Below are 15,137 nucleotides of genomic sequence, written 5' to 3'. Positions count from 1 at the left end.
CGGGACAGATTTGTGTCCCAGAGACTCCCCCTTTTTGTGGAATAGACTCCTTCTCTGTGTCAAGTAGAGTACCTCATTAACCCTTTTTAAGTGCAACCTGGATAACTGAATGGGGAACAGAAAATACACCCCTGGGATTCCACCTGTGTCCCTGCTGGGCAGTGGCATAGGGTGCTGACTTGTTGGAACATGGGCCAAATTCTTGGCTAGGCTTGTAAGGGCCTCAGGGCCAATAACCTAGTAACTTCCTATGATCCTGTGGTCGTACGGTACATAATTATCTGTGTTATTATGCTGTCTGCCAAGCACTATATGCTTTACAAGGGATCTTACCCTGTTCCATTTCTCATTTGTTACTTTTTATTTGAATATAAATTTATGTAGTTTGCTACTGATTTATTGTCTGATTGCCCTAGTGTGTGACTCAATGACTGAGCTGCCATCTTTGTGAGTTGTGAGTTGAAATCAGCTGCAGACTACAGAAATTATACTTGTCTACTACAAGCTGTTTATCTCTCATATTACATCATCAAAATGCAGAACCACATTACTCAGAATCAGGAAATACCTGGTGGCTGCTCAGCATACAGGAAATAAAGACAAGTTTATTACATTTAATAAATACAGTTCCAGTGAGGAAACTAAAGTAAACTCTATATATTTTAGAATCTAAATGCCAACATTTACATGATTAGAACATAACTAGTGCAAAAAAAAAGCAGTAAGAAAAACACCAGTATACAAAATCATTAAGATGTTTTTCTTCAGTAACCACAGGATGATGACTTTTATTTTGCACCAGTTATTTTGCTCAAAAAAACTAAACAAAAAAGAGTTTATTTTTAAGTCTTCTTGCACTTTTAAGTACCTAAACTTTTTGCTAGAAACACTTTTAAAATGGATTTCAAAGACAGCTGATATAACATTGAAGATAGTAGGAATTTCTGGTTTTGATTGCCAAGTAACACATTTGGCAGCATGATGTGGAGATGAAAAACATAAGTAAAAGATGTGGAACTGAATAAAGCAGCACTTACAAAAAAAAAAAAAAAAAAAAATGGTGAAAAAAGGAAGACTCCCCAAGTAGGATAACAATAACTACAACTAACTGCTGCTAGTAAGTGGCTGATAGGCCTAGACGTATAACTGGAAATAAATGCTGGAAAGTCAGTCTTAAACTAAATAAAATAATTTTGAATATAATTGTAAAAACATTAATATGAAAATTAAAATTCTAGTAACAGATCTGTATTAACTGTTCATACTCGTGAAATCATCACAGCTGCAGAAGTACATAGTCCTTTCAAAGCACACAATTCTGCTCAGCGACTCCTTGAAGATGGCTGCAATTCATAGCATCGACCTCCTTCCCTCCTTCTCCCAGTATTCTTTGTTGCTAAAGAAAATAGGGAATCAATAGGCTAAGACTGGGTGAGGCATCAACACTTACAGAAGGATAGTCTGACCCTGTAGCACTGTATTCCAGATGGCCTGGGTTCAACTAACAGAATGGGCACTGGAGGGAACAAATGGTGCAGGAGGAAGGAAGCAAGCAGCTGGCATTGGCTCACTCATCCTTGGGGGGGGGGGGGTGCTGTCTTGGCTTGCTGAAATAGCAGCATTGAGTCCATGGTGATCTCCACACTACAAGTGATATACCACTTGGTCAGGAGGTTGTACATGAACAGAATCATACATGCCATTGCTTTAGGCAGCAGTTTTGAAGCTTGTAACGCTACTTCAGGATTAAATGGGGGTTTGGGCACATTCCCCATCGGGTCTATATTAGAACATTGACTTTTTAAAATGTAGAATGTTCTAATATCAACCCCTATTCAGCGAACGCTGATAATATCGAATATGCAGAACAGCAAATTTTTTCCCCGGGAAAAAATTTGCTATTCTGACACACATATACACAACACAAGCACACCAAACAAACAGCAATCTACACACATACACCTAAAATCCTACATCTAACCCTACTCTAAACTGTACATACTCCTCTAGCTATCCACTTACCTTAACGCAAACCCTAACCCTAAGGTCCGTCACTATCGCACACTCCCCTCACCTGCGCCCTAACCCTAACTCACCTATCCTGCCCTAACCCTAATGTCCACACAATCACACACTTACCTGACCCGCACCCTAACCTTAACTCACCTACCCCATGCCCTAACCCTCACGTCCACACAATCGCCCACTTACCTGATCCTGACCCGTAACTATCCACCACAGTGCTGAAAATAGTGAAGCCACAGGAACGGCCAACCGAATTCCTTCCCTAGGAAGAAATTTGGTGTTCTGCAGCTTCGCTATTTTCAGCATTCGCTGAATAGGGGTCAATATTAGGATATTCGCAGTTGTGAAACTTTGATGTTCTAATATAGACCACTCCCCATCAGCAGTGTGATACTGTGTCAGTGCCTTTGTCCCCTCACAGTCCTTGAGTATAGGTCAAGTTGACCCTGGGGCAGGATAAGATGGATTTCAAAACCCACTGATATATACACACACATATATATATATATATATATATATATATATATATGTGTGTGTGTGTGTGTGTGTGTGTGTGTGTGTGTGTGTGTGCATGTGTGTCTGTGTGTGTATGTATCCATAGTATGTATGCATATATATAAATATATATACACACACACACACACACACACACAGAGAAAAAAGCTGGCAATGTATGATTACATCCCCCACATCATGTACTGCAATGGCTGAAGCCTCCTGAAAAATACTTTGCAGCTGACATTTTTGATAAATATGTAGTAGTCAGATTGGTCCATAAATTTGTTACTGGTAAGCAATACTTCTGCATATCAAAGTAAGCGATGTGTACGTGTTTTTCTCTGTATTTATATATTTGACAAAGCAGTAGGGGTAATTAATCCACAGACTTGGAAATAATTTTTTGATTAGTGAACTATTAGTCATAATGACATTTACATCACTGTTTTAAGACATCTAAATTCTACTTTGATCAAAGTATGCTCATTGTTCACATTATTTTATTGAAACTTCAGACTTTAAAAAATATTTACGAGCCAGATGTTAGACTTACTTTGTCGATGACTTCACCTGTGATGTTTTCGTGGTAGTAGTGATGACTGTATCTCCCTCGGGACCGTATCTGGTTGTAACACTGAGAAAACAAACAAACACTGCAATCGGAAGGTATTTAATACAGTTTTGTATAGGTAAGTAATAAGCTAGCTACCTCTGTGGGCCATGTAAGCCTAGTGAATTTTCCTTAGTACAGATCAAGGCCTGTACCTCTTGTCTGGAAAGTAAACACCTTAACCATTAAGCCACCTTTCCTCTCAGAATCAAACCTTGTACTACAGAAACATTCTTAGCCATTAGTGCTAACTGTACTTTGAGCTAGATCTGTAATGCAGAAGTATTTCAATATGCAGACAGAAATTAACAATAGTAACAGTCAAGCTGAAGACTAATATAACACACATTACGTTATAAACAGAGTAATTTGTTGGGATTAATTAAAGGAATCATGATTCAACAATACACTGGTCACTAAGGAGAGTGTATCAAAGCTAACATTTCAGCACAGAAATGCAATGTTTTCTTTTATTTTCAGTAGTCAGGAACCAGTTACATTTTAGCATAAACCACACAACTTTCTGTAATGACTGTGTATTAGTTAAATGAAATAATGAGGCTTTCCAATCTAATTATTGACTGAAAGCCTTCTATTCTTTTTCTAAATGTATGGATAGTTACCTAGTTTTAGACTGTACTGGTGAAGATGGCAGTGCCTTGGCAGGTCCATTTTGATCTGAGCTGAAGATGGTCCTAAAGAATTTTTTAGAAGAATTATTTCTCAGTTAGCAATTTATCACAATGTTAAATTTGTTTAGGCAACTATTTAAACATGTTCTGTGAGAGCCAAACTTAAGTATAGTAACAAAATCATGGTTTGTGATGCGCGAGGCATAGGAGGTGCAAGAGTTAGGTAGGATGCATCAGTCTTGGCTGGAAAATGAGCAGCTTAATGTCTTGCTAGGACAAAACATTTTAAGATGTTTTACAACTTTAACAGAATATTACTACAGGATCAACTGTTACCATCTGCCTGCTTTAAACATGCATCTAGCACATACAAATGAATGCAAGGTTCCAAACAGAACAAAGTACATGTATATTCAGTCAAATATCATTTTGGAAATTTTTGCCATTACGTCATCTTTCTTTGTAGGGCTTAGTCACCCCTTCCTTCCTCCTACCACAACAGACAACATAACCCACACCAACTTGTGTTAACTGTACTCAAAGGAGGAAGAATCCGTCTGTCAAGGCTGACCCTTGTCTTCTTGGCCAAATCTTTTGTCAGACTGGTAGTTTCATAATTTGGCCAGACTACATTTAGACGTAAGTTGTACTTACAGTAATGATCATTTAGACTTTAAATAAACAAAACATACTTTTTTAGATAAGTAGCTAAATGTAATTCATGAAGAAAAAAACATCAGTGTTGTCCTGTAGCAACATGTAGAAGATGATTTGTATTGCTGTAATAGCATTACAATTAATTATTTACAATAATAGTGATGTTACCTTGGTTTGTCTTGCATAATCATGCTCAGTTTCATTTAACAGCCAACCGATACAATGCATTCTCTTATTTGTCAATGTTTTGCATGGACATTTTTTCATTAAAATATAATAAAAAATACTAATAATGTTAACTCACTGCTGTTGGTAGTTTCAGCATCTAATTGTTTGCAGTCTGGAAAATATGTTTCTAAAGATGTGTTAAATGTACGTTTATCCTGGTAATTTGAATTTTTAGAAAGACTATATGAGACACTAAATGTCTAAAGTCACTTGTATAATACATGTAAAGTTATAATTACACTTAATTGTTTCTTGTGTAAAATAATTTTGATTTTAATGTTACTGTAGGTGTCTAACATGAAAATGCGTGTGAAATATTGTAGTCAATGCACAGGATTAAGGCAGCTTCCTGTAGTCCGTGGTTTTATTACAGCATAGCTCAGTATAGTATATCACAATAAGGAGAAACAAAACAGAGCATTCTTTTATGCCATGCTAACACTTACATCTGAAATTAAAACAAAATGTGACTCTGAGGTTAGCTGCACCCTGTAACATTACATGGTACAGTTGACTGTTTTGGCTACAGCTAATGCTATCCTTCTTTCTGTACGACATACTGCCCTCTTTGTTTTCTGCAATATACACAGGCAGTGCATGAGTTGAGTGTGAGGGCCTGTTGTTACCTGCCCTCCTCTATAGCATTGTATGTGTCTAGTTGTTCTACCAAATTACAGCATCCATGCAGAGAATTTATGCCATATATGAGAACCATGCTGACCCAAAGCAATGCGATCATACTTAGATGGGCACATGAGCAGCAGATGCACGAGCCTGTCCAACACATCATGTTCTGGTTTACTGCACTGCAAACACTACTAGTTACCTCTTCAAGGCATAAGCATCACAGCTTTAGAGATGATGATGCCTGCTTGTGAGGAAAGTTAAAAAACAATATTCCCTCCACCGTCCCCATGTGGAGTACATCATCTCACACCCTCCAAACATACGAATAACTAATAATACAGAAACCTCCACAATTGTTGAAAATTGTTTCTTTGACATGAACTAATTCCACTGATATTTGGACAAATAGCCGGTGATCATCTGTAACATTTCTGATAGAATGTGCTGTCTGTGCAATGGGTTTATTTATTTATTTATTTACTTACACTAAGAGCAAGTCATTCAGAATGAAGGCAGACTTACACTAAGACCAACTCTTTTGAAATCTTGCCCATTATTAGAAGTAGTAAATAAAACATCAGGTATTCTTATATAATACATTTGTTGCAAAAGTCACATGATAAACACACAGCCAGCCAGAATTATTACATTATTTCATAATAATGTTCCATATTTTGGGATTATAGTTTTGGTGATTTCTTTTTTCTTTTTTTTTAATTATTACTATTCATAGGGGTGTAACAACCACAAAGCTTTTAAGCCTAGCCATGCATCCCAAATCTCTGACAAGTTCTGGTCCCCTTGATAAGTGTAATCAGGGGCTTGGGAGGTGAAACATTTACAGGCAGGAGCCTGGGATATGAACCATTTACAGGCTGCCTGTATCCATTAGAGACATAGTTGCCAAACCAGGGACAAATTCCCTGTTCCCTATACAGTTGTCCAAGTTACACTTGAATTGGGTTAGAGAGGAACTCTGCTTTGCATGGGTGGACAGCCTGTTCCAGAGAAGGAGTAGTCTCTGGGATACAAACCTGTGTCTCCAGCAGGTTCTATTTACAGTATATCACAGGCAAGGTTTAGGTTTTTAGAATGGGTAATTCTGTTGCTGCTTGTTTTCCAGCTATGCAGGATATCCATTAGAGGGGGGGTCTGAAGATGCCTTGCATGCCAGGCATAGCTCTTCCCTTAACAGTCTGTAGGAAATATAATATAGGTATAGGGCTTTGAGGCAGTCTGCACAGTGCATGCTATTTATGCCCTGTATTCTATTAGTGAAGAACCTCTATGAATGTTCTAGTTGTTGGATGTGCCTGCTTAAGTATATACCAAAGGGACACTGTACTCAATGAAAGGTCTGATGAATGCCAAATACAGAGGAACAATGACCTTCTTGGACCTAGATGGCATATCTTTGTTTATAAGCTACACAACATAGAATGCTTTCCTCATTACCATCAACACATGATGGTCAGATGCTAGATTACTGTCTACTTCTGTCCCAAAGTCTCTGACAACTGGGTCGATTCTTAGGGGTGTGTTGTCAATAAGATAGGTACCAAAGGTATATGTCTTCCCATGCATCTGGAGCATTTCTCCCCGGGCCTCCGCTGAAAACAGGCTCTGTGGAACCTAGTCGGACTTTCCCGGTCAACAAATGATAAATAAATAAAATAAATAAATAAATAAAATAAAATATACTATTATACATTTCTTGGCATTCAGTTTTAGTCCATGACTTGTTTATTTTAAACATTTCACTAATATCTTCTTCAGAATGTTTTATGTCATTATCTGAAAACAATTTGTCTTTCACTTGATTTAAATTAATTGTCTTTCAACCTTATCTCTTAATGGTGATGGCATGGATGAAGATAAAAAAAGCAGACTTTATAAATATTTGAAAATTAACACAACTAATGTGTTTTTTCTGCAAGAAACTCATTTATTGGAATAAAATATAAGTTATCTTAAAGATTTTGGAAATAGAAACAGATTCTTTTACATTTTAATAAAAATTGAAGACGTTTTGCATGCTGTAGAAGAAAGCTAGAGTTAAAATTTCTGTTGAATTTTTAATTAATAAGAATAGATGGGATGTATACTAGGGAGCGGTGGTGCAACGGTTAGCGTTGTCGCCTCATAGCAAGAGGTTCTCCCTTTCTATTCTCGGCTGGTGCGCCTTCTGTGTGGAGTCTGCATGTCCTCCCCGTGGTCGAGTGATGTTAAAGACATGCAGGTAGGTGCGTGCGTGAATAGGCATGCCTTCTTTGAAGGTTGGGCATCAGGCCGGCAACTCGGCACCATAAAAATCCACTGCCGGTCATTAGCACATGGGAATTCTGCTGTGGCGACCTCTAACTGGGAAAAGCCAAAAGACTTTAGATGGGATGTATACTGAAATGTTAAAAACAAGATATTAACCATCTTTTCTTATGAAGCATGCAGGAAAAAGTAGCTTTAATGGTCATTGGCATTGAGAAGGCATTTAATTATCTTGACTGGTCTTATTTACTTTATGTATTTGTGGAGCAAGTTTATCTAGCTGTTGCTTTAAACATCAATTCATATGTAGTAAGAGGGATAAAAAACTGTTTGAAAGACAAAATCCACACAGTGCAATTTTCTGGTACTTCACCTTAAATTAATAAAGTGACCAGAGATGATTGCAGGGACCTCTCCTTTTGGTATTAATTTCTCAGATCTCCAGGTAGAGAGCCAAGACCTCGGTCTAAGAATGATTGCAGACAATTGCAAACTGAAGTTCATGCTAAGTCACCCTGTAACTCCTTAACACCCCCCCCCCCTGCAAGAATAAACTTCCCCAATAAACCCTTTGTGTACTTAACATGGGAGCATACAAAATGCTAAAAAGTGTAGTGTCATCACATTTTGTAGACAACCCCTTCCCCTCTTATCATACTGTCCAGACAACACACTTCTACAAGCTAAAACTGTAGTTAGGGATCTCGGCACTTGGGTTGATAGTCTCCCATACTGTCCAGACAACACACTTCCACAAACTAAAACTGTAGTTAGGGATCTCGGCACTTGGGTTGATAGTCTCCCATACTGTCCAGACAACACACTTCCACAAACTAAAACTGTAGTTAGGGATCTCGGCACTTGGGTTGATAGTCTCCCATACTGTCCAGACAACACACTTCCACAAACTAAAACTGTAGTTAGGGATCTCGGCACTTGGGTTGATAGTCTCCCATACTGTCCAGACAACACACTTCCACAAACTAAAACTGTAGTTAGGGATCTCGGCACTTGGGTTGATAGTCTCCCATACTGTCCAGACAACACACTTCCACAAACTAAAACTGTAGTTAGGGATCTCGGCACTTGGGTTGATAGTCTCCCATACTGTCCAGACAACACACTTCTACAAACTAAAACTGTAGTTAGGGATCTCGGCACTTGGGTTGATAGTCTCCTCTCTTTTGAGCATCATGTAATAACAGTCGTCAGAAAATCCTTTCAGTGTCAAAAGAATATCATCGAAGTCTAAAGAAATAAGTGTTCCATTATGCTCAGCATCGATCAGGCCAATTATTAAGTACAATTCTTCCTATAGAATTTATCATACTAAAATTATCAAACTGCAAAGAAGATCCCCAACGGTTACTAACCAAAAATATCACAGACCTAAAGTCTCTGAACTACCAAGTGAGGCTGGAAGTCCTGTCCCTTTATTCAGTCTTATACATTTTGAGGGGGGATTGCTTTCTCTCTTGCTTAGAGACTCAGTTGTCCTAGACTTTCTATTTATCTGCAAGTCCAGTATCTCCAACAATACTAGAAACAAGGACTTAAGTCTTCAACAACAGATAAATAAAACATGATGGAGAGATAGGTTTATAACACAGTGCATCTAAAATCACCCAAATAAGCTTTCCCTGCATGTTAAGTGGTATGACTAACTATCTTCCTTTAAACATAAAGTTGATGATTGTAGTGCCTTAATTTTCAAAACTGACCCCTCATCTGTAAATGTTTTGGCATGTTTTTCTTTACTCATGGAATATAACAAATGTAGCTCACTGCATTCAATCAGTCCACAACTCCTTATTCTCATTTTTTGTACGTGGGTCAGGATATCACATTAACAGTAACAATCATCTAGGATCAATAGTCATGCTGCCAGGTGGCTATCCCTGCTACAGTTACTCATCAATAACACACACACACACACACACACACACACACACACACACACACACACACACACACACACACACACACACTCACGCACACGCACGCACACACACACACACACACACACACACACACACACACACACACACACACACACACACACACACGTGCACTCAAACACACACGTGCACTCAAACCTAAGACCAGTTTAATGTGTCTAATCCACCTACTGCATGTCTTCTAAATGTGGGAGGAAACTCGAGCCCATGGAAAATAAAACTTGCAAAACAGGGAGGATATGCAGGCCTCTTGTGTTCTTGTGGGTTTTCCCTGGGTGGCGTGTGTGTGTGTGTGTGTGTGTGTGTGTGTGTGTGTGTGTGTGTGTGTGTGTGTGTGTGCGTGTGCGTGTGTGTGTGCGTGTGTGCGTGTGTGTGTGTGTGTGTTATGGAACAATAATAGTGGTAGGGCTTGCCACCCGGTGCTGTGAACATTGGCAAAAGATGTGATACCCTGACCATATGTGCAAACAATGGGAATAAACAGGTTGCTGCTGGATAGAATAGTGTGAGGGATGTCTGTTATATTCCTCTCACTAGCTGTCATGTTTAAACATAAGTAAATAACAACTTATACAGAGAAGCATAACATTATGCTGCAAGTCAGGTTTTACTTTAATGAAAACCGAGATTTTAATTTGAAAATTTCAGATTACAAATTCCATATCTGAATGAACTAGAAATAACATACCATCACTCTGGCTGTTCAGCTGTTGCACGATGATTCCCTAACACTACCCCCTAGTGGTTGTTAAATTAATATATAAAAACAACACTTACACTTTTGGTGAATCACTAGTTTTCACTGTAACGGTCCTGTGTAAAGAAAAAAAGAATTGTGAAAATCATTTTTGTAGGTTCTGCCATAATATGAGCTTTGTTAATTAAAATCCACTAGGTTGCCTAACAAAAATGAAATAACACAGTTAAAATTGCCTAGCACAATTTGTTACATTGCAGTCACTTCCTCTTCCTAAGAAAATAATCTCTAAATATTGTTCTCTGTATGCAAATGCAAATCTATTTTTCACATTAATGTACTGTATCTCCTAAGAAATCATGTCATGAACTGCTATAAACTTTTTGTAATTTTCTACAAGCTGTCCTGGAGTCCTTTTCAGGTTTTTCTTATCTTATGCCCAGGCAGTGAGAGTTATGCTATCATCTGAGGTAGGTTCATATTTCTAATTTATGTATCTAACTCATTCCTCTGTTGTCTAGTCGATGCAGTACAACATCCTGCTCTACTGAACCTATGACCGTGCATGCTTATTCACATTTTATCATGCTCATCTAGAGAATACAATGCACTCCTAAGGTGTGTTTGCCTCTTCCCATCAAGTTTCAGCCTTTTGGCCCAGAAGACAGATATCCTAGGTGTTTCCTTTCACGTGGTGCTCCTACAGTGGGACCTATACACATACTTCCACCTGACGTGGACATATTAGCATCAGCATCCTGCTCCGATCCCTTTCTGTCTGGCCATTGTATCATGACCACTAACCAAACCCAAGTGATCCAGGCTATATCCAGGGCTTTATCACTGTAAAAACATGGACCTTGGTGATTTTTTTTAATGTTGATGTGTGACTTGCAAAATATGATTTACTTCCTTGAATTATTATGACCCATGTTGAGTTATTTAATGTAATTCTTCAAAAATATGGTTTTGCACTGTGACTATGAACAGACCTGAAAAGTGACTATGCAATGATTCATGAAGTAGGTTATAAGATGCTAAAGAAATTTATCCCCCAAAAAATATGAATATGGACACTATAAGAATATGTTCATTTGCAAGTCTTTATTATTTTGACTTGACTTTGTCATATATCAGTTTCTCCTAATCATCTAAAGGAAATATCTGACACTTTTAAGATATAGTTGATAAACTGTCTTCACATTACACAAAAGATTATGTGTACATTGAAGTAAAAATATTCTTTGGTTTAAAAGTTTGTTTCAATTCTTTACATTTCATGTAAACAGCCATGTGATGATATTACTGAAAATCTGAGATACAACTAATGACAAAAGCTAATTTTTTTGAAGATAAATTTCTTTGTCACATGTATGTCATGGCAGTTTTCACTACTGAGAGCTGATCATTGCTTCAGTACCAGCTGTGTGTAAATTGGTGTTTGTCAAAAAATGTTACTTCCCACTAAACTGGTTCACTGCAAATAATTGTTTTCCTTAGTCCTGTGTTAAGGTGATGAAATTTACTATAGTAACAGGGTTACAGAGGAAGTGACCCTTTCCATGAGCACTTGGGGGCTTAATTCCCCAGAAAATTAATTCATGAAATGAACTTTTAGTAACATTTCAATGAGATTACACTTATTTACTGCCATGGGCCTGATAGCACTTCTTCAGTACATTGACCTGTTATTTCATTGACTAGAAGGGCTCAGAACCCCATTCTTTTTCAAGGTGAAGCCACTCGTTATGCCTGCTGAACATCCAACCTCCTCCTCTTGGTCTTAAGTCACTTTGTTTCCCTGTCAGTGGTGAGTGTCCTACATGGGAAAAAATCCAGCTGAAGGGGTCATCATACAACTGACCATGGAGGTGGTCTCAGTTCTTGCACATATCTACTGATGTAGGCAGTGAGGACATTTATAATGCTTTTAACGCCATAACTCAGTGGCTGACATGGGCACTTGCATTACTATGATCGACTTCTTTGCTGTCCCTGTGCATGTGCATGTTTCAACACACATGGTAATGAAGGCTTCCATCACTATCTTACTAGCATCAAGCCCACACCCCCTAGTCTTTGTATGTTTCTTTGCCTGAAAACCTATGTTTACTATTGGTGGAACAGCAGATCAGAATCAGCCCTTCCTATACATTTTGAATGGAAAAGCTGGCATTAGCCCCTCCCTCCCCTTCTCCCTCACCTGGCATCTCCAGCACCTGAGCAGCACACTACTAACCTCTGACTATTTGGGTTCTAGTAGGGTCTTTATTCCTCTGTGGTACACAAATGAGCTTGTGATTTTTTTTGATTAAGTAAACAATATTCTTTTTTCATAATCCCAAGTGGAAGTTTCTTATATCACTGTGTAAAATAACAGTTGCCATGACTGAAATTCATATGTGTAACTTTTGTTAATTATGCGGAGTCACAATGATGTCAGAGGTTCATAAGACTAATAATTTTCTATATTATATTGTTAGATTTTTAACGTAATAATTTCTTCACACCTTTGAATGAGAAAGATCGCCACATTGTCATTTCTGTCTTTAGCAGATCAATGGCACATCCATGCAGTAACATGTAAATGCCATCCCTATTCTATGAACTGTCTATATCAGAATAAAAAGACTGAGATTATAGACATCTAGAATAGTTAATGCTAATTTCCAAGTACAAATCTCAAATGCTGTTTCTCTTAGTTCATCACAGTCTGCCTGCCCACAACTCAAGTATGAATGGAAACGTGCATGAGCAGTAAAACCATCTTCTGTATAGGAAGGCCTTCTCTGTTACACACTTCCTGATATAAGGAGAGCCCCTGCATATTCTACTTAATATAAGAAACGCTGAGGTTGATGCACCTCAGGCAATGATATACTGACACTTTAAAGAAAGTAGATTCACACAGCCTGCCATGCCCTCAGAGTTGAGACGATGTTGCATGTGAGTGAACATTAGACCTGTTTGAACAATGAGCACAGCAGGATAACCACAGTGTGAAAGTAAGAGTACAAAGTATAATTACATCACTATATAGCACTGAATTATGACATATGAAATCAAAGAACTTAATAAGACTCATTAAACATGTAGTATAATGATAGGAGTAATGGGAACAGAAGAAAGTAATGCCTTTGTTTTATTTTATTTTTTTCATTTAATTTGGTACATGAGCTTACCAAATTCATTGGTACATGAGCTTACCCGTGGTGGTGGTGCTGCGGTAGTGTTGTCACCTCACAGTAAGACGCTGTCCGGTTCGATTCTCAGATAGAGCGTCTTCTGCGTGGAGACATGCGTGAATGAGCGTACCTTCGTTGAAGGTTGTGTGTCAGGCCTGCCAAGCCGGTACATAAAAATCAACTGCCAATCATTAGCGGACCGGAGTTCCGCTGTGGCGACCTCCTAACCGAGAAAAGCCAAAAGACACAAAAATTTGGTACATGAGCTTGTCTAGTTCAGGCCAGTGTGTGCCATGATGCACAGCATAAGGGTTGATTGACTGGCTACTTTAAAGTGCCCATATATATTGGGGTTTCTATCAGATAGTCGAACTTCTGCAAGTTCGAACCTTATATGGTCGAGACCATAAGTTCGAATTTGCAGAAGTCATGGTGAAAAAGGTCCATGATGACCAATTCACTTACCCAGTTAACAAAGATAATATCCCTGCTGTTCATATATGGTTGTTCTTCCTTAAGCAGGTCTTGATGTGATAACCTTCCTTATCTTATCGGACATGGATATAATAAAGCATTGTGTAAGACTTGAAATCTAAATCTGGAGTTCCATAGAGTAAGGTTGCCACCCATCATGTTATCAGCAGGACATTCACAGGTTGAGCTACCTTATCCCATTGCCCGCCATGTAAAGCAGTGCGACTGGAAAAAGCCCACATTTTGATCATACTGAATTGCCATGGAAAAGCTGCAATTTCTTCTGGCAATTTGGTTACGTCACCAACCTGGACCTGCAAACAGAGCTATTCCCTGTTAGGTCTGGGTGCTGTAAATCATGCAGCAGTTGGCTACAATTCATGAAGAGGGCAAGGAATGGAGCAGGATGAGGCATACAAAGATCATGGCTGTAGATCATTTTTTTTATTAGCACTTCTACAGCTGCTAATGCAAAAAGACTGAGATTTCGCTTTTTTTTTTTTTCTAGCAGCCAGAGGCACAGTCAGACAACCAGCTACTCCAACAGACAGAGCCATCCATCCAGCCACTACAACAGCCACAGCCGGCCAGATAGCCACTCTAGCAGTCAGCTAGCCACTACAGCAGAAGGCTAGCTACTACAGCAGTCAAAGCCATCCAACAAGCCCCTCCAGCAGCCAGATAGCCAGCTAGCCACTCCAGCAGGGAAACTAGCCAGGCACTCCAGCAGAGAGGCCAGCCACTCAACCACTCCAGTAAGAAAGCCAGCCAGCCAGCCAATCCAGCAGGGAAGTGAGCCAGCCAGCCACCCAGCCAGTCACTCTTGCAGGGAAGCCAGCCAGCCCATCAAAGATTGTGATTGTTGTGGTAATTACAAATAGTATTACATACCTCTAGCTTTTTAAAAAGGGGGAATATTGTATTTTATTTCAATATTTACCTTTTTAATGTTTAGAGGTAAATGGGGTGCACTGTACAGTATTTAGATCTGTGTAGTGGTTATTTTGAGATTTGAAGTAGTAGTTTTTAAAGGTATAGAAAGTTATGTATGCATGTATATGCAGATAAAAATGTAGATGTAAAATTAAATCAATAGTTGTGGTTGTTTTGAGATGATTTGGAAACTAGCTTTTAAAGGTTAAAATGTGTGAATAGAAGTTTTTTTTATTTCTGATGGGGGCAATCTTCATGGCTAAATGAAGGTAGCTGAGATATTTCTTATGTTACTGTAGCTATTTCAAGGTACTTTGCATTTACAGATGTACATGTTTCAGGTGGAAG

General features: G+C 38.6%; 1 protein-coding gene across 4 annotated transcripts in view; it reads right to left on the bottom strand.

The window, feature by feature from the left end:
* SCEL (sciellin) overlaps positions 1-15,137 on the bottom strand; it is a 474,262-nt gene that overhangs the window by 249,077 nt on the left and 210,048 nt on the right. For all 4 annotated transcript variants that reach the window (XM_044072905.1, XM_044072906.1, XM_044072907.1 and 1 more), the window contains 3 exons: positions 10,278-10,313; positions 3,757-3,828; positions 3,077-3,157 (listed from right to left, as the gene is read on the bottom strand). In XM_044072905.1, coding sequence (XP_043928840.1) covers positions 3,077-3,157; positions 3,757-3,828; positions 10,278-10,313 — 189 coding nt within the window. The remainder of the gene's footprint in view (positions 1-3,076; positions 3,158-3,756; positions 3,829-10,277; positions 10,314-15,137) is intronic.

The sequence above is a fragment of the Protopterus annectens genome, chromosome 5.part1, assembly GCF_019279795.1.
Source record: "Protopterus annectens isolate FY-2018-M chromosome 5.part1, PAN1.0, whole genome shotgun sequence".
Lineage (NCBI taxonomy): Eukaryota > Metazoa > Chordata > Ceratodontiformes > Protopteridae > Protopterus > Protopterus annectens.
Note: the sequence above shows the minus strand (reverse complement) of the source record. Positions and strands in the feature narration are given on the sequence as shown.